Here is a 27,940-nt window from a genome sequence, read left to right as displayed (position 1 = left end):
AGATATAGTATTCCTAAATCATTAAACATCCCTTTATATTACTTTAAAACTGAAATCAATTTTTATATATATACATTAAGCTGATATTATGATAATGACTATTGCCCAGTTGAGATGGTAAGGAAATACTAGAGTACCTTTTCCATTGCCAGAATTAAGCCAGCAGCCAGAATATATCCAAGAAGTTTTTTTTTTCCCTCCATGCTCTACCTGAACTTTAATCTAATATTTTTGTACATAACTGAACTTTGGAACTTACCTAAATAAGAAAAGAAAACTGACATAACCGAAGTGTCATTCAGTCCTGGGAATATCAATAGCAATGGCTTTGAGATGTTGAGTCTAAATGTCTTAAAACTGTTGCTTGATAGTTTTCTAACTTACAGATTTGCTGATGCATAGAAACAAAACCAAGCAACTCAGATTATAGGAAAGACTTTCCCAAGCTCCACTGAGTAATTAAGTTTTAGAGTAACTGTTTTGAATTTAGATGCCAGTTAAGGTGTTATTATTTTGGATAATTGTCCTCAGCTAATGAGTGCTGGTTTTCCTTAGACCAGTGCAGTTTTTGCAATAATGTTAGATAGGCAATTCCAGAGCAATGAACAAACAGCAATATAGTTTAACATCTTGGCAAAAGGGTGTGCCCAGGACATTGCTCCTAGTTTTTTTTCCAGCAGTAGAAATCACAGGAGAAGTCGCAGTCACGATAAACTTGTTTAATCTGCAAAGAACATCCTATTTAATCAAAACTGTAACCACAGTGTGGAAATGGTGGGACAGATATTACATCATAAATAATACTTATCAAACAAATTTTCTGCTGTAAAAATGAACGAGAGATTCTGCAGATGCTGGAAATATGTTGCTCTGCTGTAAAGAGATGTCAAGCTTATTGAGTGGCAGTTGAATTTTACAAGTCATACATGAGCAACAATAAGCATTTAACCTGCATAGCCTATTCCATCACTCAATGTGGTTATAGGTTTTCTGCAGAAAAGTAGTACTGAGATAAAAGATCATCATAATCCTATCAAACAGTAGAGCAGGTATGAGGGGTTCAATGGCCCTTTTCTATTTTATTACATTCTTATCCTGATCAAGCACCCAACTTCATGTAAACAATAATCTATTACCCTTCCAGGAATATATCTCGCCAATAAAATCCCAAGTATCTTAAACTTCAAAATGACTGAACATCAACACAGCTGTTAATGGACGGGTTCCAATTCAGTTCCACCCTTAGCTTGAGGTTTAGATTATGAGGACACTCAGTCCTCGTTTATTGTCATTTAGAAATGCATGCATTAAAAAAATGATACAACATTCCATCAGAATGATATCACAAGAAAACACAGGACAAACCAAGACTAAAACTGACAAAACCACATAATTATAACATATAGTTACAACAGTGCAAAGCAATACCATAATTTGATAAAGAGCAGACCATGGGCACTGTAAAAAAAAGTCTCAAAGTTCCGATAGACTCGTCATCCCACGCAGGTGGCAGAAGGGAGGAACTCTCCCCGCCAACTTGCTGATGCAGCACCATTGGAAGCACCCAACCGCCGCGGACTGTGAGTCCGTCTGAAAACTTTGAGCCTCCGACCAGCCCCTCCAACACAGCCTCTCCGAGCACCATCCTCTGCTGAGTGCTTCGATCCCACCCTGGCCACCGAGCAACAAGCAAAGCCGAGGACTCGGGGCCTTCTTCTCTGGAGATTCTGGACCACACAGTAACAGCAGCAGTGAAGCAGGCATTTCAGAAGTTTCATCAGATGTTCCTCCGTGCACTCACATCTGTCTCCATCAAATCAGGACTGTGCATGGCACCCGACTTGACAAATAACAGACATCACCATCGGAGTGGCCGCTGTGAGCTGCATTGCACTGCCATCTTCTTCTTTACCTACAGACTTTTACCACCATAAATTGGCGAGTTGTTTTGTTATGTCACCCCTCTTGCTGTGAAACGGGGACCCCTCTTTTCCCTTATTAGGGAGAGAGAGAGACTATGATTATGTCAAATTACCAGGTGAACAGGATACTGCGCAAGTCTGTATCCTTACTGATGCTTTGTTGCACACTTGAGTGCTCGCTGGAGGGTGCAGGTGCTTTTTTGCTGATGGGGGGGTCATCGCTTTGGTGCTGCTTATGCACGAGAGGGGGAGCTGGATGGGCTTTGGAGCTCTAACATTTAATTGTCATTCATTCTTTGGGGCACTCCTCTGTTTTCATAGACGTTTGCAAAGAAAGTATTTCAGGATGTATATTGTATACATTTCTCCGACATTATTGAGTTGATTTACTTGTTTTCTAATTATATTCGGTACATGTTCCTATTAATAAAGATATAAAATAATTTTATTAACTGTTTTCAGGAGGCTATTTTTTGCCTTATATAATTGTAAAAAAAAAGGTTTTATCATTGATTTTTCTTTTCACATTCAAAACATCAACAATTTTCAGATTTTCCAAAGTAAGCTGCACAGTCTCTGCTTCATGCAAATAGAATAATAGAATGGCATAGTACAAGAAGCAGCCTTTCAATTGATTATGTCCTTCCTGGACAAATTAGCTCCTCTCTCTAGCCCCTTCTCTGTGGCTTTCCAAATGTTTCTTTATTCTACAGTACATTTAGCCAGACTACAGTGAAACTCATCTGCACATCTACAGGCAAATTAAGTCAGTCTATTTTTGATTAAATTCTGCTGCCTTCCTCGTTGTTTGCTTTAGAACTGCTATATTGCCTTCTCCTCTTGAATCCTTCCGAACATTTATTAACTTTAAAATCTTTGCAACTGCTCCATTTATTTTTTCAGCCTAAACCTTTGCAATGTACTCTCAGAGAACACTATATTGGGTACAACTGTACATCTGCTCATTAATGCAAATATCTAATCAGCCAGTCATGTGCCAGGAACTCAATGTATAAAAGCACGAAGACATGATCAAGAGGTTAATTGTTGTTCAGACCAAACATCAGAATAGGGAAGAAATGTAATCACAAGTGACTTTGACCATGGGATGATTGATGGCACCAGGCAGAGTGGTTTGAGTATCTCAAAAGCTGCTGATGTCCTGGAATTTTTCATGCACAACAGTCTCTAGAATAAGTAATGGTGCAGAAAAAGAACATCCAGTGAGCAGACAAAAACACCTTGTCAATGAGAGAAGTCAGAGAATGGCCATGCTAGTTTAGGACAACAAGAAGGTAACGGTAACTCAAGTAACCACATGTATCAACAGTGGCGTGCAGAAGAGCATTTCTGAATGCAGATGCTGAACCTTAAACTGGATAAGCTACAACAACAGAAAACCACAAACATACACTCAGTGGCCACTTTATTAAGTATAGGAGGTACCTGGTACCATCTGGGTGCCACAGTAGTGTAGTGGCTAGCGTGGTGCTATTACAGCACAGGGCATTCCGGTGTTCAGAGTTCAATTCTGGCACGTTCTGTAAGGAGTCTCTGAACATCCTCCCTGTGGAATATGTGGGTTTTCCTTGGGTGCTCTGGTTTCCTTCCACAGTCCAAAGATGTACTGGGTAAGTTAATTGGTCAGTGTAAATAGTCTCATGATTAGTTTGGGTTAATTGAGCTTGTGGAGTTGTTGGGGTGGCGTGGCTTGAAGGGCTGCAACAGCCCACTCCACACTGCATCACTAAATAAATAAATAGATAGATAGATAACCGAGTGTAGGTGGAACCAGTTCCGAGGATACTGTTTCTGCCTGTCTCAGTGCAGTATCAGAAACTACTTCCCTCATTCACGCCTTTATATGTCACTCGCTAATGTTCATACACTTATAGTAATTTGCATACAACCCAAAATAATTCAGAGACTACAGTCTTTGCTAAATTCTCAATTTATTATACTCCACCAACAGTAAATTTTGTCTAATATGAACTGCAAGAATTGGATTGTCCACTTACTCTTTCAAGGTATACTTCATACTAGTAAACATGCCTGGTTTGCATTGATCTGACCTTCCTGCCCAACCCAATTCATAACCTCACACTTCTTAGCCTTAAGTAGTTATGTGCTAAACATTCCTTCCGACACCTCACTCGAGGTGTGTTGATGCTGGAAATGCTGTGAGAGGTTAGATAGTAAGTCATCTGGCTGGGCTAGATGCTAACACTAGGAGTATCAGAATTGGACAGAATTCTGAGCAATGTTTGCTGCTTAAAAACAAATGACCACCTCTCCATCCCCACACACCCATTTCTGCAGACGCTCCAGAAATAATGAAATGTATTGAGATCTAGGAAATGGAAGGATCCCAGACCTGAACAGCCACTGCCATTTTACATTTTGTTTATAATATGTTTACAATATTTGACTGAAACCTATTAACGTAAAGATATGGTGACAAATAATCCACGGTCAACAGGGAGGCATCACTTAAAAAAAATGCCTGAGCACTGGAAAATTTAAAAGAAAACAACCCATAATGGTGTACCATTTCGAATTTCACACATAAATTTCTTGGAATATTTAAAATTAGCATAGCAGGGCTGCATTTCAGGGCTACATGCTAAATCCCAATATTGTAAAGCAAGATAAAAGACTACATTTTATCACACTATATTTAATGTATAGTGGGATGGTGATATTACAAGACCAAAACTAGAAAAGAAATATTCTATTTGCCTGTCAGACATAGCATGAACACTGGACAATATAAACCCATGTTTTGTCTATATATTTATCATTTTTTAAAATTTTACATCTTCAAAGAACAATTATCTTTTACATTAAAACACCCTGGCAGCTTATTTACAATTACATACAATGTATAATATTCATTCTTTCTTCTCATCATCATTGGATAATTATGCACACCTGCTATCCTTCAGATCTTGAAAGCAAGAATCGACAGTTTTCAATCTCAATGCTCTTTTCGAACGAGCAAAGCGCATGTAGCTGATTACTGCATTCTGATGATGTTCATTTAATCCCAGCTCAGCCTGAGAAATAAAAATACAAACTTAATTTCCTATTTACAGAAAATCAATGGTTAATTATTTTATGCAATGGCATAGAGTGACAGAGTACTACAACACAGGAACAGGCTCTAGTTCATGCTGTTCCAATCTTCTTTCTAGTCCCATTTACCTGCAATGTGACAAACTAAATTAATGACTAACACTATTATACTGAAAAAAAGTTTAAATGTTTAGGCAGAACGACTCAATATTAGCTACACTGACAAGGGTATAAATGGCATAGTTTAATCCCCTCATAACCACTGGCTTCAGCAGCAAGAGATCACAAACATAAACTCAGTGGCCACTTCTTTAGTGTCTTGACCCACTGGATGACGGACTTTCTCCTCAAGAATGCTTACATCGACACTTCAGTGCAGAAGGGTGGAATTCCCAGAGTGCCTGGAATACACTGGAGTAGTCACCCCGCTGACCAGGAAGGTGCACATGGGGAAGGGAGACCTGGTCGTGATCTCGCCAATGCGTATGGATCAATACCCTACAAACTGGTGGAGTTTACGCTGGACCAACACCATGTTCCTAGAAAGATCAAGGACCTCATCATGAACTACTACGGGAAGTTCAGAGTGAGAATCACTTCTGGAGCTATGACATCAGGCTGGCATAGGCTGGAGAAGGGGATTATAACTGGGTGCACAATCTCCATTATTCTATTTGCCTTTGCCATGAATATGCCAGTTAAGGCAGCTGAGGCAGAGTGTAGAGGGCCGCTGACCAAGTCCAAGGTATATAAAATAATGATGGGTATAGATAGAGTGAATGCAAGCAGGCTTTTTCCACTGAGGCAAGAGAAGAGAAAAACCAGAGGACATGGGTTAAGGGTGAGGGGGGAAAAGTTTAAAGGGAACATTAGGGGGGGCTTCTTCACACAGAGAGTGGTGGGAGTATGGAATGAGCTGCCAGACGAGGTGGTAAATGCGGGCTCTTTTTTAACATTTAAGAATAATTTGGACAGATACATGGATGGGAGGTGTATGGAGGGATATGGTCTGTGTGCAGGTCAGTGGGACTAGGCAGAAAATAGCTCGGCACAGCCAAGAAGGGCCAAAAGGCCTGTTTCTGTGCTGTAGTTTTTCTATAGTTTCTATGGTGTTCGACAGCCCCCGATCAGAGCCTTTATGGATGACCTCATTGTCACGACAACATCAGTTCCTGGCAGCAGGTGGAGCATCCAGGGCCTGGAAAAGCTCATTGCATGGGCAAGGATGAGCTTCAAACCAGCTAAATCCAGGTCCATGGTGTTGGAAAAGGGCAAAGTGGTGGACAAGTTTTGTTTTACCTTGGATGGCACTACAATTCTATCTATCACCGAGAAGCCAGTCAAGAGCTTGGGGAAGGTCTTCGACTGTAGCCTCAGAGATGCAGCTGCCATCCGATCAACTTCCAAGGAGCTTGAGAGCTGGATCAAACAAGCAGGAAGTGGAAGGCACAGGAAGGGCTGGTGGTAGCAGAGTCCCGGCTGAGACACAGGGCTGTGGTGGGGACAGTGTCAACTGGGTGAGCGGGGCTGTGCTCCGTTTCACAGCCTCGCTATGACAAGGCCAAAGGCAAGGACAGACGCCAACTAGTCCTGGAGGAAGTGCGGGCTGGCGTTGAAGAGGACAAGAATAGCAGGATGGTGGGCATGCGGCAGCAGGGAGCATGGACAAGGTGGGAAGGTGCGCTGGAGCAGAAAATCTCCCGGTCTGACATCTGGCAGGCAGAACCCCAGCGCATTAAATTTATGATCCAGGCTGTCTGTGATGTCTTGCCAAGCCCTGCAAACCTCCATGTCTGGGGCAAGAGTGATATACCAGCATGTCCTCTCTGTCCAGGAAGAGGATCACTGGAGCACATCCTTAGCAGCTGCCCTAAAGCCTTGGGGGAAGGTTGCTACCGGTGGCGTCATGACCAGGTGCCAAATGCAGTGGCAGAGAGCATTGCGATGGCCATGACCAACAGCAAACAGAGTGGTCAGAGGAAGAACATCTCCTTTGTCAGAGCCGGAGCACAGCCTCTACATCAGCCCAGACCAGCATCATCATCGGGCCTGCTTCAAGTTGACCTGGAGAGGCAGTTGAAGTTTCCCGACCAAACAGCAACAACTTCACTGAGGCCGGATGTGGTCATTTCTTCAGTGTCCTCCAAGCAGGTTGTCTTCATCGAGTTGACGGTCCCCTGGGAGGACTGCATTGAGGAGGCAAATGAGCGGAAGCGGGCCAAGAACCAGGAGCTGGTGGAGCAGTGCTGGAGGGTTCGCTGCGAGCCCATCGAAGTAGGGTGCAGGGGTTTTGCCGGCCGCTCACTCTGCAGAGTCTACACCCTACTTGGCATCACTGGGGCCGGCAAGAGGAAAGCTATCAGCACCATCACAGAGGCTGCTGAGAGAGCCTCCAGATGGCTATGGATCAGGAGGGGTGATCCGTGGGCCAGTGCTGCTGGGACACAAGCTGGGGTCTGATCAACCCCAGCTGGGTCGCCTGGGCGAGGGTGTATGATGTTGAAAGACTTGAAACACCCGACGACCCCAGGTTACATCACTGATGATGTGTCCCAGCGCATCAGCAGGGTGTATCTCAGAATCATTAGATACAAGAGATACCTAATGAACAGGGGGTACCTAATAAATTGTCCACTAGTTTCAAGAATTTAGAAACCACTGTTTCTAAATAACTCTGATATCAAAGATGTTTGGAAATATATTAAATGCATTATGAGTGAAAAATAAAAAAAAATTAACTCATTATTTTATTTAATGAAGTTTAGAAAAAGCACCTCTCTAATGAGGATGGACAACCCCATTTAAATGAACATGGGCACTACTATGTTGGCAAAAAGCTGAGGGGCAAGGTACAAAGTCCATCTGGCCTTGCAACTCAGTTAAGACAAAAGAACCTTCCCAGAACACAACTGAGAATCAAGGGCCAAAGCAGAGACCAGAAATGCCAGCATCTAACTTTCAGCCTGCAGCATACTTTGGAGTTGCAGTGGGTGAAATTGCCTAAAGCTTTGACTTGAGCACTGCAATTAGACAATGGCGCACTACAAGATCACCAACTGAACATTAGCCTCCATTGTTTTTCAACTTCTAACAAATGGTTGGCACAGGATCAGTGGGCCAAAGAGGTGAGAAGTTATTTTTTTTAATGGAAGTATGTTAAAGCCATCACATTTTCATTTGTTTCAAATAACCACTACACCCAGTTTATGAACTTTAACATCAATATGTTTAATACTTATTTTTTTGTCCACCCTCTCAAATTCTTCTAATTCATTTTAACTATTACTAACTTCTGTTACTTGGTAATAAATTAGTATCATTAGAAAATATCACATCAACACATAATACATTAACTCTCCTCTTGGCAATTCATGGAATCTTAAAAAGGAAAACCACAACAAATCCTTCAGTATATTAATAGTCTACCCTCAAAAAAGTAAGAAGTTTTATAGCAACACGCACAAAATGCTGGAGGAACTCAGCAGGCCAGACAGCATCTATGGAAAAAGAGTGCAGTTAATGATTCGGGCCGAGACCCTTCATCAGGACTCATCAGGATGTTTAAGATTTTGTTTTCTTGTTGCTAAAAGTTTTCAATTCAGTCAGTTTATTATTAATTCTATGCGTTAAAATTTACATGCATAACTTACAGGGCAAGTTCCAAAAGTTCAAGTACAACTACTAGACAAACCAAGGGAACAATAGATTTTTTTGTCACCTCTATGGGATTAAAATTGCTTTCTCTTCTTTATTACCTTTTAGAAACTTTTACAAACAGGCAAAGTGAGCACACAAATAGATGTTATAGACATTGTTGCTAGGTGACAATATCTGTCTTGTTGGAGATAATGTAGAGCAATACAACAAGAAATACTGGCAGAAGAAGCATTGAACAAAGGCTTATTTGATATTGATCTATAGGGTTAACTTTGTTGTGACTTTTAGCTGCCATACTATCATGTAGTAGATGCAAGATGATGGCAATTTTGAACAGGCAGCCAGATTTGTGAGAAATGTTCCACAGTCCTTGATTGACAAAAGCAAAATGTCTTGAGATCAAAATAGTACAGATGTACCGCTGATGTTGCTCCGAATATTCCTCTTTGGGGCTGACATGTGGTGAAGATCATACCTTTAGACGGACAGAACCAATAATTCATATCATTTGACCATAAGACATAGGAGCAGAATTAGGCTATTCAGCCCAACAAGTCTGCTCCAGCATTCCATCATGGCTGATTTATAATCCCTCTCAACCACAATCTCCTGCCTTCTCTCTGTAACCTTTGATCCCCTTACTAATCAAGAACCTATCAACCTCTGCTTTAAATATACCCAATGACTTGGCCTTCACAGCTGTCTGTGGCAATGAATTCCCCAGATTCGCCACCCTCTAACTACAGAAATTCCTCCTCATCTGTGTTCTAGAGGGATGTTCCAGTATTTGGGGTTATGTCCTCTGTTTTTAAGACTCCCCTCACTATAGGAAACATCCTCTCCATGCCCACTCTATCTAGGCCTTTCAATATACGAAAAGTTTCATTGAGATTCCCCTCCCCCCAATTCTTCTAAACTCTAGCAAGTACAGGCCCAGAGCCACCAAACACTCCCCTTTTATTCCCAGAATCATTCTTGGCAACTTCCACTGGACCCTCAACAAAACCAGCACATCTTTTCTTAGTTAAGAGGCCCAAAACTACTCACAAGTGCAATCTAACCAATGCCTTATAAAGCCTTAGCATTATAATCTTGCTTTTATAATCTAATCCTCTTGAAACAAATGCTAACATTGCATTTTCCTCCCTTACCATCAATTCAACTTGCAAGTTAACCTTTAGGGAATCCTGCACGAGAAGTCTCAAGTCTCTTCATGCCACTGATTTCTTAAAATTCACCCCATCTTACAGTATTCCTTCTACAGAAGTGCATAACCATATACTTCCTTGCACTATATTCCAATTACTATGTCTTTGCCCACTCCAAGTCCTTCTGAAGACTCCCTGATTCCTCAACACTACTTGCCCCTCCATTTCTCGGATAATTATGAGTTTGAGTACAGAGAGGAAATTAAGAACCTGGTGGCATGGTGCGAAGACAATAACCTATCCCTCAACGTCAGCAAGAAGGAGGAATTGGTTGTTGACTTCAGAAGGAGTAGCGGACCACACGACCCAATTTACATTGGTGGTGCGCAAGTGGAACAGGTCAAAAGCTTTAAGTTCCTCGGGGTCAATATCACAAATGACCTGACTTGGTTCAACCAAGCAGAGTTCACTGCCAAGGAGGTCCACCAGCACCTTTACTTCCTGAGAAAACTAAAGAAATTTGGCCTGTCCCCTAAAACCCTAATTTTTATATATGCACCATAGAAAGCATTCTTCTAGGGTGCATCACAACCTGGAATGGAAGTTGTCCTGTCCAAGACCGAAAGAAGCTGCAGAAGATCGTGAACACGGAGCAGCACATCACACAAACCAATCTTCCGTCCTTGGACTCACTTTACACCGCACGCTGTCGGAGCAGGGCTGCCAGGATAATCAAGGACACGACCCACACAGCCAACACACTTTTCGTCCCTCTTCCCTCTGGGAGAAGGCCCAGGAGCTTGAAGACTCGTACAGCCAGATTTGGGAACAGCTTCTTTCCAACTGTGATAAGACTGCTGAACGGATCCTGACCCGGATCTGGACCGTACCCTCCAAACATCCAGACTGCCTCTCGGTTTTTTTGCACTACCTTACTTTCCATTTTTCTATTTTCTATTTATGATTTATAATTTATTTTTAATATTTACTAATTTTTACTATTGTTAATATTTTTAATATTTAATATTTGTAATCCAGGGAGTGGGAAGCACAGAATCAAATATCACTGTGATGATTGTACATTCTAGTATCAATTGTTTGGCAACAATGAAGTATAAAGTAACATAAAGTAACATTTATCTTCACATCATCCACAAACTTGGTCAGAAAGCCATCAATTCCGTCATCCAAATCAATGACATACAACAGGAAAATATCAGCGAGCGGCTCTTTGGCCACTGTAAGAAGGCAATCAAGGAGGACCACAGTAATGTCTGGTCCTGTGGGAAACAGCAGCGAAAGCACTCTGGAGTTATTGGTATCATTTCTGTCTCCTTTCTTGAAACTATTCATGTATGACTTTGTGACTGAAGTTCTTGCTTAAGTTTTAGAACCTCAACAGTGATTCCACTTGCTTCAGAAGCCTTGTCATCTTTTAGTTGGCATATAGCTTTCCCTACTTGTAGGTCTGGGTGGCAACAAGGCTGGACAAGACACTGCTCTCTGGGATGCGCATTCAAGTCAATGATCAAGCTGCGATTATGGAATTCTTCAAACTGAACATAAGAAACAGAATCAGAACTACACCATTTTGCCCCTCATTGGTACTTCACTATTCAGTGGGGCCATGTCTGACCTCTTGTTTTAGAACTTACAGTGGCATGCAAAAGTTTGGGCACCCCGGTCAAAATTTCTGTTACTGTGAATAGTTAAGTGAGTAGAAGATGAACTGATCTCCGAAAGTCATAAAGTTAAAGATGAAACATTCTTTTCAACATTTTAAGCAAGATGAGTGTATTATTTTTGTTCTGTACAATTTTAGAGTGAAAAAAGGAAAGGAGCACCATGCAAAAGTTTGGGCACCCCCAACAGATTTGAGCTCCCAGATAATTTTTACCAAGGTCTCAGACCTTAATTAGCTTCTCAGGGCTCTGGCTTGTTCACAGTCATCGTTAGGAAAGGTCAGGTGATGCAAATTTCAAAGCTTTATAAATACCCTGACTCCTCAAACCTTGTCTCTGGGAGGTGACTGGTGACTTTGGCGTGGAGGAGCCTAGTAGTTTGGAAAGGGTTAGTTTGTAGCCTATGGCTGCAAAAGGCGGGGAGGCGGGAAGGGGGGGCGTTGAGATTGAAGGAGGAGGGCGGGAGACTGTGGAATTCTCCAGAAGTAAGGGTAGCCAAAAAAGGGGTGCATCAAGTGAAAGACCTGAAGTAATGGGGACAACAAATTGAGGAAAATGGGTGAATTGAAGGAATTTATAGTTCTGTATAAAATTAAAGGACAGAAGGAAGGGGAAGGAGGATTTAGAGCACTTAATCCTTTGAAAGTGGCAGCAGCATTAGAGAACCAAATAGGTAAAGGATTCCAGGCCAATATTTTGTCTAATGGATTGCTGAAAATTTGTTGCAAAGATATTGACCAATATAACAGTGCTAAAATGGTGGGAAAATTAGTTGTGAAAGTGGAGTGTATTGCTCTGAAAGAAAGGAAGGGAGTTAATGGGGTAGTGTATGGTATTTGGTCTGGCATAACTGAAAAGGAAATTTTGGACAAGTGATTGAAGCCAAATGATTAAAATCGAGAGAAGGTGCTAATTGGGATTCTTCTGGTTTTTGCAGGTAATATTCTTCCAACTAGAGTCTATCTTGGGTGCATGTCTTATCAAGTTAGAGAATACATTAGACCTCCCTTATGCAGTTATAATTGCCAGGGATTTGGACATGTTGCTGGTTCATGTTGAGGTAAAAGATGATGTTTGAAATGTGAAGAGGATCATGATATCAAAGCATGTAAGGCAGTGGTGCCTAAATGCAGTAACTGTAGAGGGGACCATATAGCAGCGTTCAGAGGATGTGAGTATTTTAGTAAGATAAGAAGATAAGAATATCTTTATTGTCATTGTTGTGTATGAAACACAGTTTAGCAGCTCAACGTTTTGCAGCATGACAAAGAATATATACATAAAATAAACTCTAAAACCTCAGGAGTGCAGTCCAAAATTAATAATATATGGATGGGGGGGTAGGACTATTGCACACCCGCCATTCCTGGAAGTGTGATGCATTTAGCTGCCATCGTCTTAGGAGGGGGGCAGGAGAAGGGAAGGGGGTGTTATACATTTCACTGCTTGTGGGTAGAAGCTGTTAAGGAGTCTCTTTGTTTTCGTCCTTAATGCTCTGTATCTCTTTCCAGAAGGTAGAGGGGAAAACAGGTGATGTCCAGGATGAGTGGGATCCTTTGAAATACAAGTAGCCTTCTTTTGAAGTCTGCCAGTATAAATGTCTCTGAGGGAGGGTAATGTTGTGCCAATAACCCACTCTGCTACCCTCACCACCCGCTGCAAGTCCTTCCCATTCTGTTCTGTGCAGCTGGCAAACCACACTGCACAGCAATACGTCAGGAGGCTCTCTAAAGTCGTCCGATAGAAGTTGATCAGCAGGTGTTGAGGGAGGAGAGCGTGCTTTAGCTTCCTTAGGAAGTAGAGCCTCTGTTGGGCTTTCCCCATCTGATAAGAGATATGGGCAGTCCAGGTGAGGTCAGCCGAGATGTGGACACCGAGGAACTTGAAACTCTCTACTCTCTCCACCTCTTTCCCGTATATGTGCAGAGCAGAGTGCTCGATGCGCTTTGATTTCCTGAAGTCTACTATCAGCTCCTTGGTTTTTGTGATGTTCAAGTCCAGGTTATTATGACAACACCATTCTGTCAAATGCTGTACCTCCTCCCTATAGGCTGTCTCATCACAGTCTGATATGATACCTATTAGGCTGGTATCGTCAGCAAATTTGACAATGGTGTTGGTGGAGTGAATGGTAGAGCAGTCATGGGTGAAAAGAGAATAGAGGATGGGGCTGAGAACACACCCCTGTGGTGTACCGGTGTTCAGGATGAGAGTAGATGATGTGTGTTCTCCCATCCTGATACTTTGGGGTCTGTTACTCAGAAAATCCAGTATCCATGAGCACAGTGAACTGCCAAGGCCCAGGTTGCTCAATTTCTGCATCAGTTTGTAGGGGATAACTGTATTAAAAGCTGAGCTGTAGTCCACAAACAGCATTCTTACATAGGTGTTATCCTGATCCAGGTTTGTAAGGGCTGTGTGGAGAGCTGTGATGAAAGGCAAAGCAGATTCAGGATGTTAGTATCCAACAAAAAATATCATATGCTGAGGCAGTAAAGAAAGTTGATAGAGAGCAAAGGATAAGTAAAGAAAAGATTGGAATGATGGGGAGTCAGTTCATTCCGAGTTCTCCAACTATGGTTCCTTCAGGCATGTTGTTGATGACTAAAGAGTCTTTTTTGGTGTTTGTTGTTGATGTACTGGTCGGGGCTAAAACTACAGCCAAGAGGTCGGATATGATAAAAGTAGTTGTTGGAGCTGCAGAGAGATTCCTTGATATAAAACAGATTTTGCTGGAAAAATTACATGAGTATATGACAGACAAACAATCACTGAATACTTCCCAGTTGTCGGGATCAGAGAGTACGGAGGAGCTTTATGTGGATGAAGTGGCCAATAATTACTATTTGGATGTTTTTAATATTACAATGGAATGCAAGAAGTTTATCAGCAAATAGTCAAGAATTAAAAAGATTTGTTGGAACTTTTAAAGACAAGCCTGATTTGATCTGTATACAGGAAACATGATTAAAGCCTCATTTAGATTTTGTGATCCCTGGATATGATAGTTTGAGAGCTGAGAGGCCAGGTAAATCTGGTGGAGGGTGAGCAACTTTCATAAAAACAGCACTTCAGTTTAGAAGACTTGATTTTAAATCTAACCTTGAAATTATGGCTGTGGAGGTTTGGAGCTCTCGTGATCAAATAACTTGGATTAACTTTTATAATCCAGGTAATATGATGTTATCTGATTTGGATGAAATTATGAATAAGATAATCTGGGTTAGAGATTTCAATGCCCAAAATCCTATATGGGGTAGTGAAAGTAAAGATAGTAATGGAGTGGTAGTAGAGGAGTTTCTAGATAAATACAACATGGTACTGCTAAATGACGGAAGGCTTGCAAGATTTAATATTGTAAAGAATACTTGTAGTCACTTAGACTTGTCTATCACTTCCTCAAACTTGGCTAGGGTTGGGGAATGGGATGTTATGGACAGATACACACTAGGAAGTGATCACTATCCTATAACTTTGATGTGTGTTGCTTGAATTTCCAGCATCTGCAGAATTCCTGTTGTTTGTGTTTTACTATCCTATATTATGTAGATTTGGTAGAAATTTGATAGTAGGAGTTGAGGAGAGGTCTGCTAGGTATAATTTTTCTTTGGCCCATTGGGATGAGTACCAGGAGAAAGCTGTCGATATAATAGAAGAGATTAATAGTGAGGGCTCCACAGACAATCAGAATGAATCTCTCTGTTCATAAAGTTGTTCAGTTGACTATTCCGCTACGGAATGTTCCTAAGGCTTGAGCACTAGTTCCGTAGTGCAATAAAAATTGTGATATAGCAGTAAGAAACAGAAATAGAGCTTACAGGAAATTAAGAAAGTACCCAGTGTTAGATAACATTATGGAGTATAAAAAAGAAAGAGCAGTAGCAAGGAGAGTAATTAAAAATGCAAAGAAGGCATAGTTGGAGAAGATTTTGTGGAACCCAGAGCCCTGAGACACCTATAAAGCAGCTATGGATGATCATTCACAGAATGTCAGGGATATATAGGAAACCATCTATCCCAACTTTGCTGGAAGGAGATATTGAAGCTGTAACCTATAAGGAAAAGGCTGATATGTTTGTAGAGGTGTTCCAAGTGTTACACAGTTCTGGAGAGTTAGGTGATTTGAGAAAGGAAATTGTTAAAGGAAAGTTGGAAATTGGACAGGAGTTTGGATAGCTCCATAAATTTGTTTTTCTCCTTTCAGGAATTGCAGGAAGCTGTCCAATCAGGTTCAAACACTTCTGGTAGGGATGGACTGTGTTATGAATTGCTTAAGCATTTAGATGACTCTGTATTAACAGAAATTCTAGCATTGTTTCTTTCAGTGTGGAAAGAAGGAAAATTACCAGTAGAATGGAAGTGTGCAGTGGTAGTTCCAGTTTTAAAACCTGGTAAGGATCGTCTAGTCCTAGTTCGTATATGCCTATAGCTTTAACATCAGTGCTTAGTAAAATTATGGAATGAATGGTGACCAACAGACTTGTTTATTTTTTGGAAAATAAGGGACATTTTGCTGCCTATCAAAATGGTTTTAGAACTGGAAGATCAACAATGGAATCTGCTGCCCTTTTAGATCATGATAATTAAAAAAGCATTTCAAAATAGAGAAGTAATGGTAAGTGTATTTCTAGATATTGAAAGAGCACATGACTCACTATAGAAGGATGGCTTATTAATTAAACTCTATGATGCAGGAATTAGAGGTAGAATGTTTAATTAGATCAAAGATTTCCTTAAGGAACGGACAATTCAAGTAAAAATAGGCGGAACAAGCTCCAAGTCAGTTAAAATAGGTAATGGTACCCTCCAAGGAAGTGTCATTAGTCCAGTTTTTAATGTCGTGATAAATGATATCTTTGATCAGGTAGGGACAGATGATGGTGCAATCTGGAAAAGAGGAAGAAATGTCAAGTATATATTAAGTCAGGTACAAAAGGCTTTAAGATCAGTTGAAAACTGGGCTAATAAATGGGGTTTCAGGATTTCTGCTTCCAAGTCCAAATATATGAGTTTTGGCTTTAGAAGAAAGATTCCTGATTGTGAATTGTGTCTATATGATTCTCCACTACAAAAAGTCAAGGTATTCAAGTTTTTAGGTGTCTGGTTTGATGAAAGACTTACTTGGAGGGTTCATATAGATAAAACAATTGGAAAGTGTGAGAAAGTTTTAAATGTTATGAGAAGTATCGCTGTATGTGACTGGAGAGCAGGGCGGGAAACTATGTACTTAATATATCTAGCTATGATTAGATCAGTTATAGATTATGGTTGTATTGCTTATGGTTCCGCTGCTACGGCAGTGCTTGGAAAACTAGACACTGTGCAGTCCAAAGCACTTAGACTCTGTTGTGGAGATTTTAGAACAACATCAGTCCCGGCATTATGTGTGGAGATGGGAGAAGTGCCTCTGTATTTAAGATGAATTCAGTTGGGCCTGCAGTATTGGGCAAAACTAAATGGATTCAATCACAGCTGTCCACCAAAGTGTCTTTTGCAGGGAAAGCATTTGCAAGCTGTGATACTTGCCAAAGTCGGGCTGTAATGGGGGGAGAGGGGGAGGAGGACCTCGTCCCAACAATCAGCAGCCATGGGCTCCTCTAAGCAGCTGACTAGCACTCTGAAAATTAAAATAAATGATGCCCACAAAGCAGGAGAAGGCCATAAGAAGATAGCAAAGTGCTTTCAGGTAGCTGTTTCTTCAGTTTGTAATGTAATTAAGAAATGGCAGTTAACAAGAATGGTGGAGGTCAAGTTGAGGTCTGGAAGACCAAGAAAACTTCCCGAGAGAACTGCTCGTAGCATTGGTAGAAAGGTAAATTAAAAACCCTGTTTGACTGCAAAAGACCTTCAGGAAGATTTAGCAGGCTCTGGAGTAGTGGTGCACTGTTCTACTGTGCAGTGACATCTGCACAAATATGACATTCATGGAAGAGTCATCAGAAGAAAACCTTTCTTGCGTCCTCACCACAAAAGTCAGCATCAAAAGTTTGCAAAGTAACATCTAAACAAGTCTGATGCATTTTGGAAAGAAGTCCTGTGGACTGATGAAGTTAAAGTAGAACTTTTTGGCTGCAATGAGCAAAGGCATGTTTGGAGAAAGGGTGCAGAATTTCATGAAAAGAACACCTCTCCAACTGTTAAGCACGGGGGTGGATCGATCATGCTTTGGGCTTGTGTTGCTGCCAGTGGCACGGGGAATATTTCACTGGTAGAGGAAGGAATGAATTCAATTAAATACCAGCAAAATTCTGGAAGCAAACATCACACTGTCTGTTAATTTAAAAAAAAAGCTGAAGATGAAGAGGATGGCTTCTACAACAGGATAATGATCCTAAACACACCTCAAAATCCACAATGGACTACCTCAAGAGGCGCAAGCTGTAGGTTTTGCCACGGCCCTCACAGTCCCCGGACCTAAACATCATCGAAAATCTGTGGATAGACCTCAGAAGAGCAGTGCATGCAAGACGGCCCAAGAATCTCACAGAACTAGAAGCCTTTTGCAAGGGAGAATGGGCAAAAATCCCCCAAACAAGAATTGAAAGACTCTTAGCTGGCTACAGAAAGCATTGACAAGCTGTGATACTTGCCAAAGGGAGTGTTACTAAGTACTGACCATGCAGGGTGCCCAAACTTTTGCTTCGGGCCCATTTCCTTTTTTGTTATTTTGAAACTGTAAGATGGAAATAAAAAAGTAATCTTAAAATATTAAAGAAATGTGTCATCTTTAACTTTATGCCTTTCGGAAATCAGATCATCTTTTACTTGCTTAGCTATTCACAGTAACAGAAATTTTGACCAGATGTATCCAAACTTTTGCATGCCGCTGTATTTCAGCAAGTACTGTCTATCCTTGATAAATTCTTCTCCATTTTTGGCTCTCAGTTGATATGTAGATAGTCTTGGTTTTCTGCCCTCTTCTTTAAATCATGAGTTTTCTGTTTGAACTTCAGCCTACAAGAACCAAGAGTACTGTTTCTATTTGTCAAAGATGTGGTGGAGTTTTCAATCCAAGAACTTGTTTGTTTTTATAAAATCCCTGAACCTACTGGTCATTTTCATCAGGCTTTCCTAATGTTTTCTGGTAGATGAAACATAGAAAATAGGTGCAGGAGTAGGTCATTCGGCCCTTCGAGCCTGCACCGCCATTCAGTATGATCATGGCTGATCATCCAACTCAGAACCCTGTACCAGCTTTCCCTCCATACCCCCTGATCCCTTTAGCCACAAGGGCCATATCTAACTCCCTCTTAAATATAGCCAATGAACTGGCCTCAACTGTTTCCTGTGGCAGAGAATTCCACAGATTCACCACTCTCTGTGTGAAGAAGTTTTTCCTAATCTCAGTCCTAAAAGGCTCCCCCTTGATCCTCAAACTGTGACCCCTCGTTCTGGACTTCCCCAACATCGGGAACAATCTTCCTGCATCTAGCCTGTCCAATCCCTTTAGGATTTTATACGTTTCAATCAGATCCCCCCTCAATCTTCTAAATTCCAACGAGTATAAGCCTAGTTCATCCAGTATTTCATCATATCAAAGTCCTGCCATCCCAGGAATCAATCTGGTGAACCTTCTTTGTACTCCCTCTATGGCAAGGATGTCTTTCCTCAGATTAGAGGACCAAAACTGCACACAATACTCCAGGTGTGGTCTTACCAAGGCCTTGTACAACTGCAGTAATACCTCCCTGCTCCTGTACTCGAATCTCCTTGCTATAAATGCCAGCATACCATTCGCCTTTTTCACCGCCTGCTGTACCTGCATGCCCACTTTCAATGACTAGTGTATAATGACACCCAGGTCTCATTGCACCTCCCCTTTTCCTAATTGGCCACCATTCAGATAATAATCTGTTTTCCTGTTTTTGCCACCAAAGTGGATAACCTCAGATTTATCCACATTAAATTGCGTCTGCCATGAATTTGCCCACTCACCCAACCTATCCAAGTCACTCTACATCCTCTTAGCATCCTCCTCACAGCTAACACTGCCACCCAGCTTCGTGTCATCCGCAAACTTGGAGATGCTGCATTTAATTCCCTCATCCAAGTCATTAATATATATTGTAAACAACTGGGGTCCCAGCACTGAGCCTTGCGGTACCTCACTAGTCACTGCCTGCCATTCTGAAAAGGTCCCGTTTATTCCCACTCTTTGCTTCCTGTCTGCTAACCAATTCTCCACCCACACCAATACCTTACCCCCAATACCGTGTGCTTTAAGTTTGCACACTAATCTCCTGTGTGGGACCTTGTCAAAAGCCTTTTGAAAATCCAAATATACCACATCCACTGGTTCTCCCCTATCCACTCTACTAGTTACATCCTCAAAAAATTCTGAGATTCGTCAGACATGATTTTCCTTTCACAAATCCATGCTGACTTTGTCCGATGATTTCACCGCTTTCCAAATGTGCTGTTATCACATCCTTGATAACTGACTCCAGCAGTTTCCCCACCACCGACATTAGGCTAACCGGTCTATAATTCCCCGGTTTCTCTCTCCCTCCTTTTTTAAAAAAGTGGAGTTACATTAGCCACCCTCCAATCCTCAGGAACTAGTTCAGAATCTAAAGAGTTTTGAAAAATTATCACTAATGCATCCACTATTTCTTGGGCTACTTCCTTAAGCACTCTGGGATGTAGACCATCTGGCCCTGGGGATTTATCTGCCTTTAATCCCTTCAATTTACCTAACACCACTTCCCTACTAACATGTATTTCCCTTAGTTCCTCCATCCCACTGGACCCTCTGTCCCCTACTATTTCCAGAAGATTATTTATGTCCTCCTTAGTGAAGACAAATGTGGTACTGAAAGAGGCAACTACAAAGATAGCAGATGCTCCAGTACAACTGTCAATGGCCAAATCAAAGGTGAAGAATCAGCATATAGGAGGGAGATTGAAAATCTGCCTAAGTAACACCACCACAACAACATTTATTCAGTATCAACAAGACCAAGGAGCTGATTGCTGATTTCAGGAGGAAACTGGAGGTCAATGAGACAGAGTTGGAGAGGGTGAGCAACTTTAAATTCCTTGGTGCTATCATTTCAGAAGATTTGTCCTGGGTGCAGCACACAAGTGCTATTACGAGGAAAGCACAACAGCACTTCTACTTTCTCAGAACTTTGCAAAGATTTAGTATGTCATCTAAAACTGACAAAACTTCTATATAAGTTTAGTAGAGAGTATAATGACTGGTTTCATCATGGTTTAGTATGGAAATACCAATGCCCTTGAATGAAAAAACCTACAAAAATGTAGTGGATACAACCCAGTCCATGACAGGTAAAGCCCTCCCCACCACTGAGCATCTACATGAAGCGCTGTCTCAGGAAAGCAACATCCACCATCAAAGCTATGCTCTCTTCTCGCTGTGGCCATCAGGAGGAAGGTACAAGAGTCTAAGAACCCATAGCACCGGTTCAGCAACAGGCATGACCCCTCAACCATTAGGCACTTGAGCCAAAGGGGATAACTTCACATGTCCCATCACTAAACTGTTTCCCCAACCTATGAACTGACTTTAAAGGAAATCATAGAAAAGTACAACACAAAAACAGGCCCTTTGGCCTATCTAGTCTATGCTGAACCATTTAATCTGCATAGTCCCATCCACCTGCACCTGCACCATAGCCATCCACACCCCTACCATCCATGTACCTATACAATTTTCTCTCAAACATTGAAATTGAGCTTGTATGTACCACTTGCACTGGCAGTTTGTTCCACACTCTCTCAACCAACTGAGTGAAGAAGTTTCCCTGATATTCTCCTTAAACTTTTCACCTTTTACACTTAACCCATGGCCTCTGATTGCAGTCCCACCCAAACTCAGTGGGAAAAGTCTGCTTGTATTTACCCTATATATACCCCTCATAATTTTGCATACCTCTATAAAATCTCCCCTCAATCTTCTATATTCCAAGGAATAAAATCCTAACCTGTTCAATCTTTCCTTATAATTCAGGTCCTCCAGTCCTGGCAACATCCTTATAAATTTTCTCTGTACTCTTTCAAACTTGTTCACATCTTTCCTGTAGTTAGGTGACCAAAACTGCATACAATACTCCAAATTAGGCCTCTTATACAACTTCAACATAACATTCCATCTCCTATACACAATACTTTGAATTGTGAAGGCCAATGGGCCAAAGGCTTTCTTCATGACCCTATCTACTAATGCCACCACTCTCAATGAATTATGGACCTGCATTCTCAGATCCCTTTGGTCTCAACACCCTACAGTTCACTGTGTAAGACCTATCCTGGTTGTTCCTATGGAAGTGCAACACCTCACATTTGTCTCAATATTTATTGCTTTTTTTTCCCCCCTCTACTTGTAGAGTTTGTTGTCTTTTGCACATTGGTTACCTGTCCTGTTGGGCGAATGCCCACAAGAAAATGAATCTCAGGACTGTGATGTCATACATGTACTTTGATTAAAAAAAACTTACTTTGAACTTTCCTATATTCTGAATAGTACCGGCAGATCACAAGGCAGCAAGTACAATGTCACCATTTAAGAAACTGGAAAAATAATGAACTACACACCAATTATCCTGACAGTTCTTGCTGGCAAAATACTGAAATCAATCATTAAAGATGTAACAACAGGGTACCTGGAAAATTATATAATCATGAGTCAACTGAGTCAAATAATGTGAAATGTATATCTTGGGTGATTTAGCAAGGGCCAATAAAGAGAACTAGTGAATACAGTCTCAGACAAGAGAAAATCTGAAGATACTGGAAATCCAAGCAGCACACACAAAATTCTGGAGGAACTGGACAGGCCCGGCAGTATCTATGGAAGAGTACTATCGACATTTCAGACTGAGACCCTTCATCATGAGTCAGAGTAAGAAAGCCCATTTCCTCCAGCATTTTGTGTGTGCTGTATGTTAGTGAATACAGTAAAGGAAAGGTCCATTGCATCCAGAGTTCCTCCGGTTAGTGGATGATTTCCCTCCACGCCTCTCTGACGTAGAGAGAGCCAAGGTACAGCAGTGGTTTGCCATTGCCTTCTGCTGAGTGAGTTTCCAAAGAGATCACCAGCACGGATGGAAAGTGTGCAGGGGAGCCGGCTGGATTTGAACTCGGGACCTTTCATCTTGAGGTCCGGCGCTGATACCACTACGCCTCCAGCTAGGTGAATACAGTACATCTTTGTTTTAAGAGACATTTGATAAACATTGCAAAAAGGGCTGTCGTATTAAACAAGGATGAGGGGTTCATAATTTTAGCATGCTAACTCGGTTTTTATCTCTTTTCAGATAGATAGCGTCTCCTACGCATTTCCAGTAACTACCGTGTTCTGCGTCTGACGGTGCTAACACTTCTCTGCCCAACATGCTCATTCGACTTCCTCAGTTTGCATTCTACCGGACAGATCAAGTGAGATTAACGAATATTCATCACCCGGAGAGCATCAGCAGCATTTATGACACCTAGATGGTCCTGGTTTCCATCTATCATCCTTGCTCGTTCCACTCTTTCGCCCAAGACTTAAACACACCAGTCTCCTTACTTTCCCAATCCTGATGAAAAGTGATGGACCCTCCTTCTCTCACCATGGATGCAGCCTGGTCTGCTCTATCGCACTTTGTTTATATCTTCAAGTTTCCTATATCTGCAGTTTTGTTCCCCACCCCCACACACTCCCAGGTCTTTTTAGCACTAAATCCCATACTGACACTGTTTTCCAATGAACAGGCAAAAACAACATTCCACATCTGTGTTACTAATGCGTGCAGTGCTGCACGTTGAAGTAAATCACACACACGGACGTTTGCCAGTCCTCCGAAAAAGCGCAAAACCTAGCTCCGGGGCTTCAGTGGCCTTTTACAGCAACCCGAGACCCTCGGCACCAGTTCAGGTATACTACGGCTGTTTAAAAGCTCCGGTCGCCCCGCGCCTACCATGTCGGATTCGCATATCACGGTCCCCCGACTCTCAGCCTCTCCTCGGCCGCCGACGGCACTACACAAACCCGCCGCTCAGCCGCCCGAGGCCCGACAGACTCATCACCACGACAACGGCGTACGTCAGCCGAGCACGTGAGGTCGGTGCCGTCCAATCACGATCCCCCACTCAGAGCCCTGCGGCGGCAACTGGCTGGTAGCACTAGATGAGAGGAGCCTGTATGCTCGCTAAATTGCTCCATGACTCGTATTTTGTTTTTGTTTCCGACTCCCAACAATTTATTTTGCTTCTCCACCCCTTTGCAAACCCTGGGATGCTAATTCATACTTATCAGTAGTTTGGCCCCTCCGTTCGCCCAGTCAGAGACGCAAGAGGCTGCAGATGCTGGAATCTGGGATCAGGGCTGACACAGACTTTCGATCTAAAACGTAGATAAATTAATTCTTCCCACAGATAATTTCCCACTCGGGATCAATAAAGTACTTCTTATTGTGCTATTCGACCAACTGAGATCCTTGTTGCAGATTGCTTGTTGCTACATTCACAATCTCATTTTATCTTATATGGAACCTCAGAGAAAGTGTTGTAACTACCTTAAAAATAAGTGATTCAGACATCCCACCCTACAAAAACTCATTTCAGGGAGGTAGCACCACCGCCCCTGCACCCCGCAACCCCATATCCCCCCCCCCAAAGTCGACCTCCAAGGGTGTATGTATAAAGGACATTTGATTATGAAAGAACACAACAATTTATTTTGATCACATATTGAAACTATTTACACATATATACATATATATTCCTTGTTGAGTATTTCGTTGGCAGTCTCAATGCTAATAGCTAAATGCTAATGCAAATAGCTTTTCTATTTCTTTTGCAAACTTTCCTTGTACTGTGATGTGGCTTACTTGGCAGATTTGAGCATTTTGCCAGAAGTCTCAACCTCATTGCAGTCTGTGTCAATGAATTTGTTAATTTTGCAAGACATCAGATTCACAAGATTCACAATTATATTATCATGGAGTCGTTTTTTTATTCTATTACTTTAAGCAAGTCTACAGGGAGTTTGGCCTCATCACATAGGACATCAATAGAGTAGCTCCTTAGCAGCTAGCCAGCTGGTTTAAATAACGTTAGGTATGCTAATGAATGAATGCCACCTGTTAAACTCACCTCAACATGTCTTTTACAGTCATTTAACCCACCATGGGCAATAGAAAAGTCACTGTTGCAAACTGTCATTATTTTTGACCCCTATGAGGCAGGGGTACACTTTAGTGTAGTCTGGGGTGAAGTAAATTTTATATTTTCTTTTTCTGGAACACTGCCATGGCACTGCAGGACACTAAACTGAACTGATGAACAATGAAAGAGAGAGAGAGGTCAACTGTAAAGCCCGCCCACAGAGAAAACCAATAGGTCTACTTAGCACAAAGACAGACCAATCAGGATGCTCTCTCTCTTACTCTCTCGCTACGTCTGTCACTTGCTTTCTCTGTCTCTGTCTCTCTCTCTCTCTCTCTCTCTCTCTCTCTCTCTCTATCTATCTCTCTCTCTCTCTCTCTCTTGCCCTCCCTCCCACTTGCTCGCTCTAAAAAAAATCAATTTCCAGGATATTGCATATGATTTGCAGGCATCAGGGAGCCACTATCAATATGCGTGAGACTCCCGGAACTTCCAGGAGAGGTGGGATGTCTCAGTGATTGCAGAAATGACAGAAGGACATCTCTGTCCTCAGGGTAAATCATTTCAAGAGTCACCAGCTCTCAATACATGAGTTGTTCACCTGAATGCTGCCCGCCAAAGAGTCACAATGGATAAGATCTTAGCTGTGCACTACAAGAGAAGTGTCCTGATGAAGGGTTTTGGACTAAAGCATCAACTCTACTATTTTCCACAGATGCTGCCTGGCCTGCTGAGTTCCTCTAGCATATGTATTGCTTGGATTTCCAGCATCTGTAGATTTTCTCTTGTTTGTGGTTGGACTACAAGAGAAGTGCAGGTCAAAAGTTTGAAGACACCAAGCCCAAGGACAGCTTCTATCAATATTTTGGATTCCAGATTCCAGCATCTTCAGTTTCCCATGTTTCCAATGTAGTTAATGAGTTTTAAGTTCTTCACCTAGTTTTAGGAAAAACTTTAGCAAGAATGTCATCTGCTTCAGACCTCTGTTAATATCTCATGGTTAACAATTCTCTATCAGTCACATCAAACTATTGCCAATGCTAGAAGTCTGAGCTTTGTATAATTGTAGCCTATCTGCTGTTTGCTTGCACTCTACTTTTTTAAACTGTACATGCTATTCCAAGGATCTTCCACATCTGAAGATCAATTTTCCATTCACAAAAACAAAGATCTTCTGCTAATCTGCATGACATCACAACAGTCATTCCCTTCCCCCTACAATAAAGTTAAGAATGAACCACTCTTTATTGTTACACGGAACGACTGGAGGCGGACCCAAGTGCAGGACACAGGCATGGAGACAGACTTGGATTTGACTTGGAACTCGAAACCAGGACTTGGATTTGACTTGGAACTCGGAACCAGGACTTGACTCAGACTCGGAGCCCTGGGACTTGTACTTGGGCTTGGACACAGAGCCAGGACTTAGACTTGGACTTGGACTTGGACTAGGACTCGGAACGACAAAACAACGATAGTCCATTCAAGTAGCAGCAAATGGCCTGCCTACTCAGCTGGATATGAAACGACAAAATAACGACAGTCCATTCGAGTAGCAGCAAATGGCCTGCCTATTGAACTGGATATGAGATGACAAAACAACGACAGTCCATTCAAGTAACGGCAAACGGCCTGCCTACTCAGCTGGATACGAGACGACAAAATCCAAACCACAACAGTCTATTCGAATCTCGGCCTGGAGTAGTGGCAATGGCCAGCAAATCTCAGCTGGCCATGGAAATGGCAGAATTCATACCTTTGGCTCGGAGTGGCGGCAAACGGCCGGCAACTCAGCTGGACACGAAAACGACGGAATCCACAAAGCACCCTGGGCACCGAAGCCACTTAGAGTCCACAATGAACGGGGACCTGAATTGGGCACAACTGTACTTGCTCAGGTGACGGTCCAGACCCGAGTAGCTGTAAGCCGGAGCTTTCATGCTGCCGGCTCAGATGGGAAACAGGTGCCTTAATCAAGGCACCCAATTTACCATGGGGAAAAGGAAATAACTGGAATGAGGAGTCAATGGACCAGACTGTGACATTTATATCTTGTGAGTCACCTCTCAACTAAGACAGACACTAAAGACATCTGCACTGTTCCAAAGAGTGGCTATTAGGCTCTATAATGAATCAACCCATAGCTGGGGAAGTGAAGACACTCTCCTGTTACACTACTTCAGGTAACTCATTTTCATTCTTTCAAAGTTCTCTCCTAATATTTTTATATCTGTGAACTTGTAATGCTACGATGACACTGTAATTTCCTTTGGGATCAATAAAATATCTATCTAGCCACAATGAATTTCTCCACTGCCTAGAGTGCAGCAGCACAGGAATTCATACTGATTCTTTGTCTTCTGTGTGATAGCCAGTCTTCCATTTTCCCCCAATGACATAAGCACTTGTGCATCAGCTTTTTAAGCAGTATGCCTTTGAATGTCTTTGAAAATCAAAATATGGTTCATCCATTGACTCTGCTTGTTACGTTCTCAAATAACTCGTGTGATTTGCATTTTATGAAACCACATTGACTTGAAGCATCAAGCTTCTCTAAACAACTAGCTATTTATTCCATGATACCTTCCAATGATCTGTTAAACTTTCCTATCCTGAACAAGGGAATCACAATCGCAGTTTAAGTCTACTGATATCCTTTCAAAACTAGAGTTCTAAAAGCTTCAAAGTCAATTTCCTTGAATGAAGGACACTAGGTCTTAATGACTTATCTCCCTTTAGCCTCATTAGATATTTCAACGTACTATTTTGTCTGATAGTGTTTTTGTTTGTTCTTTACTCTCTGCGCACCGGGTCTTTATTTTTAGGGTTAGGGTTCTTTGGGGTTTCTTGTTTTGTGGCAGCCTGTAAAGAGTCAAATCTCAAGGTTGTATAATGTGTACATACTTCAATAATAAATGTACTTTGAACTTTGGACTGCTGCAAGTTCTTCCCTCTTGTTTGAAACTACCCACCTGTCCCCAAAGGGATATTTTCAATGTTCTCCACTGTGAAGATTAGAGCAGAGAATTGGCATAAGTTATTTCCCATTTCCTTGTCTCCTGATATTAATGCCCCAGTCTTGCTTTCCCACACATCTTCACTATCCTCTTTGTCTTCGTATCAAAGAAGCTTGTCTTATTGATCTGTTTCATTGTATTCTCACAATAAATTTTCTCTCTCCACTGTAGCTTTTCAGTCCTCTACTGCTTGTTCCTGAAAAAATCTCAGTTGTCTAGTCTACCATTAGCTTTTGTCACTTTGTATGCTTTAGTATTTGATGTAATAGTTTCCTTGACCTCTTGTCTTACCCAAAAAGTTCACAATTTTCATCTTTCTGATTAGG

General features: G+C 41.8%; 1 protein-coding gene across 1 annotated transcript in view; it reads right to left on the bottom strand.

Annotated features, from left to right (window-relative positions):
• The window catches only part of lztfl1 (leucine zipper transcription factor-like 1), an 88,254-nt gene extending 64,729 nt beyond the window's left edge, over nt 1–23,525 (bottom strand). The window contains exons 1-2 of the mRNA XM_072283073.1: nt 23,409–23,525; nt 4,854–4,978 (exon numbers count right to left, since the gene is read on the bottom strand). Of these exons, the coding sequence (XP_072139174.1) occupies nt 4,854–4,978; nt 23,409–23,411 (128 nt within the window). The 5' untranslated portion in view covers nt 23,412–23,525. The remainder of the gene's footprint in view (nt 1–4,853; nt 4,979–23,408) is intronic.
• Between the last annotated feature and the right edge of the window lie 4,415 nt (nt 23,526–27,940).

Source organism: Mobula birostris, chromosome 19 (assembly GCF_030028105.1).
Source record: "Mobula birostris isolate sMobBir1 chromosome 19, sMobBir1.hap1, whole genome shotgun sequence".
Lineage (NCBI taxonomy): Eukaryota > Metazoa > Chordata > Chondrichthyes > Myliobatiformes > Myliobatidae > Mobula > Mobula birostris.
This window is presented reverse-complemented; position numbering and strand designations above follow the sequence as displayed.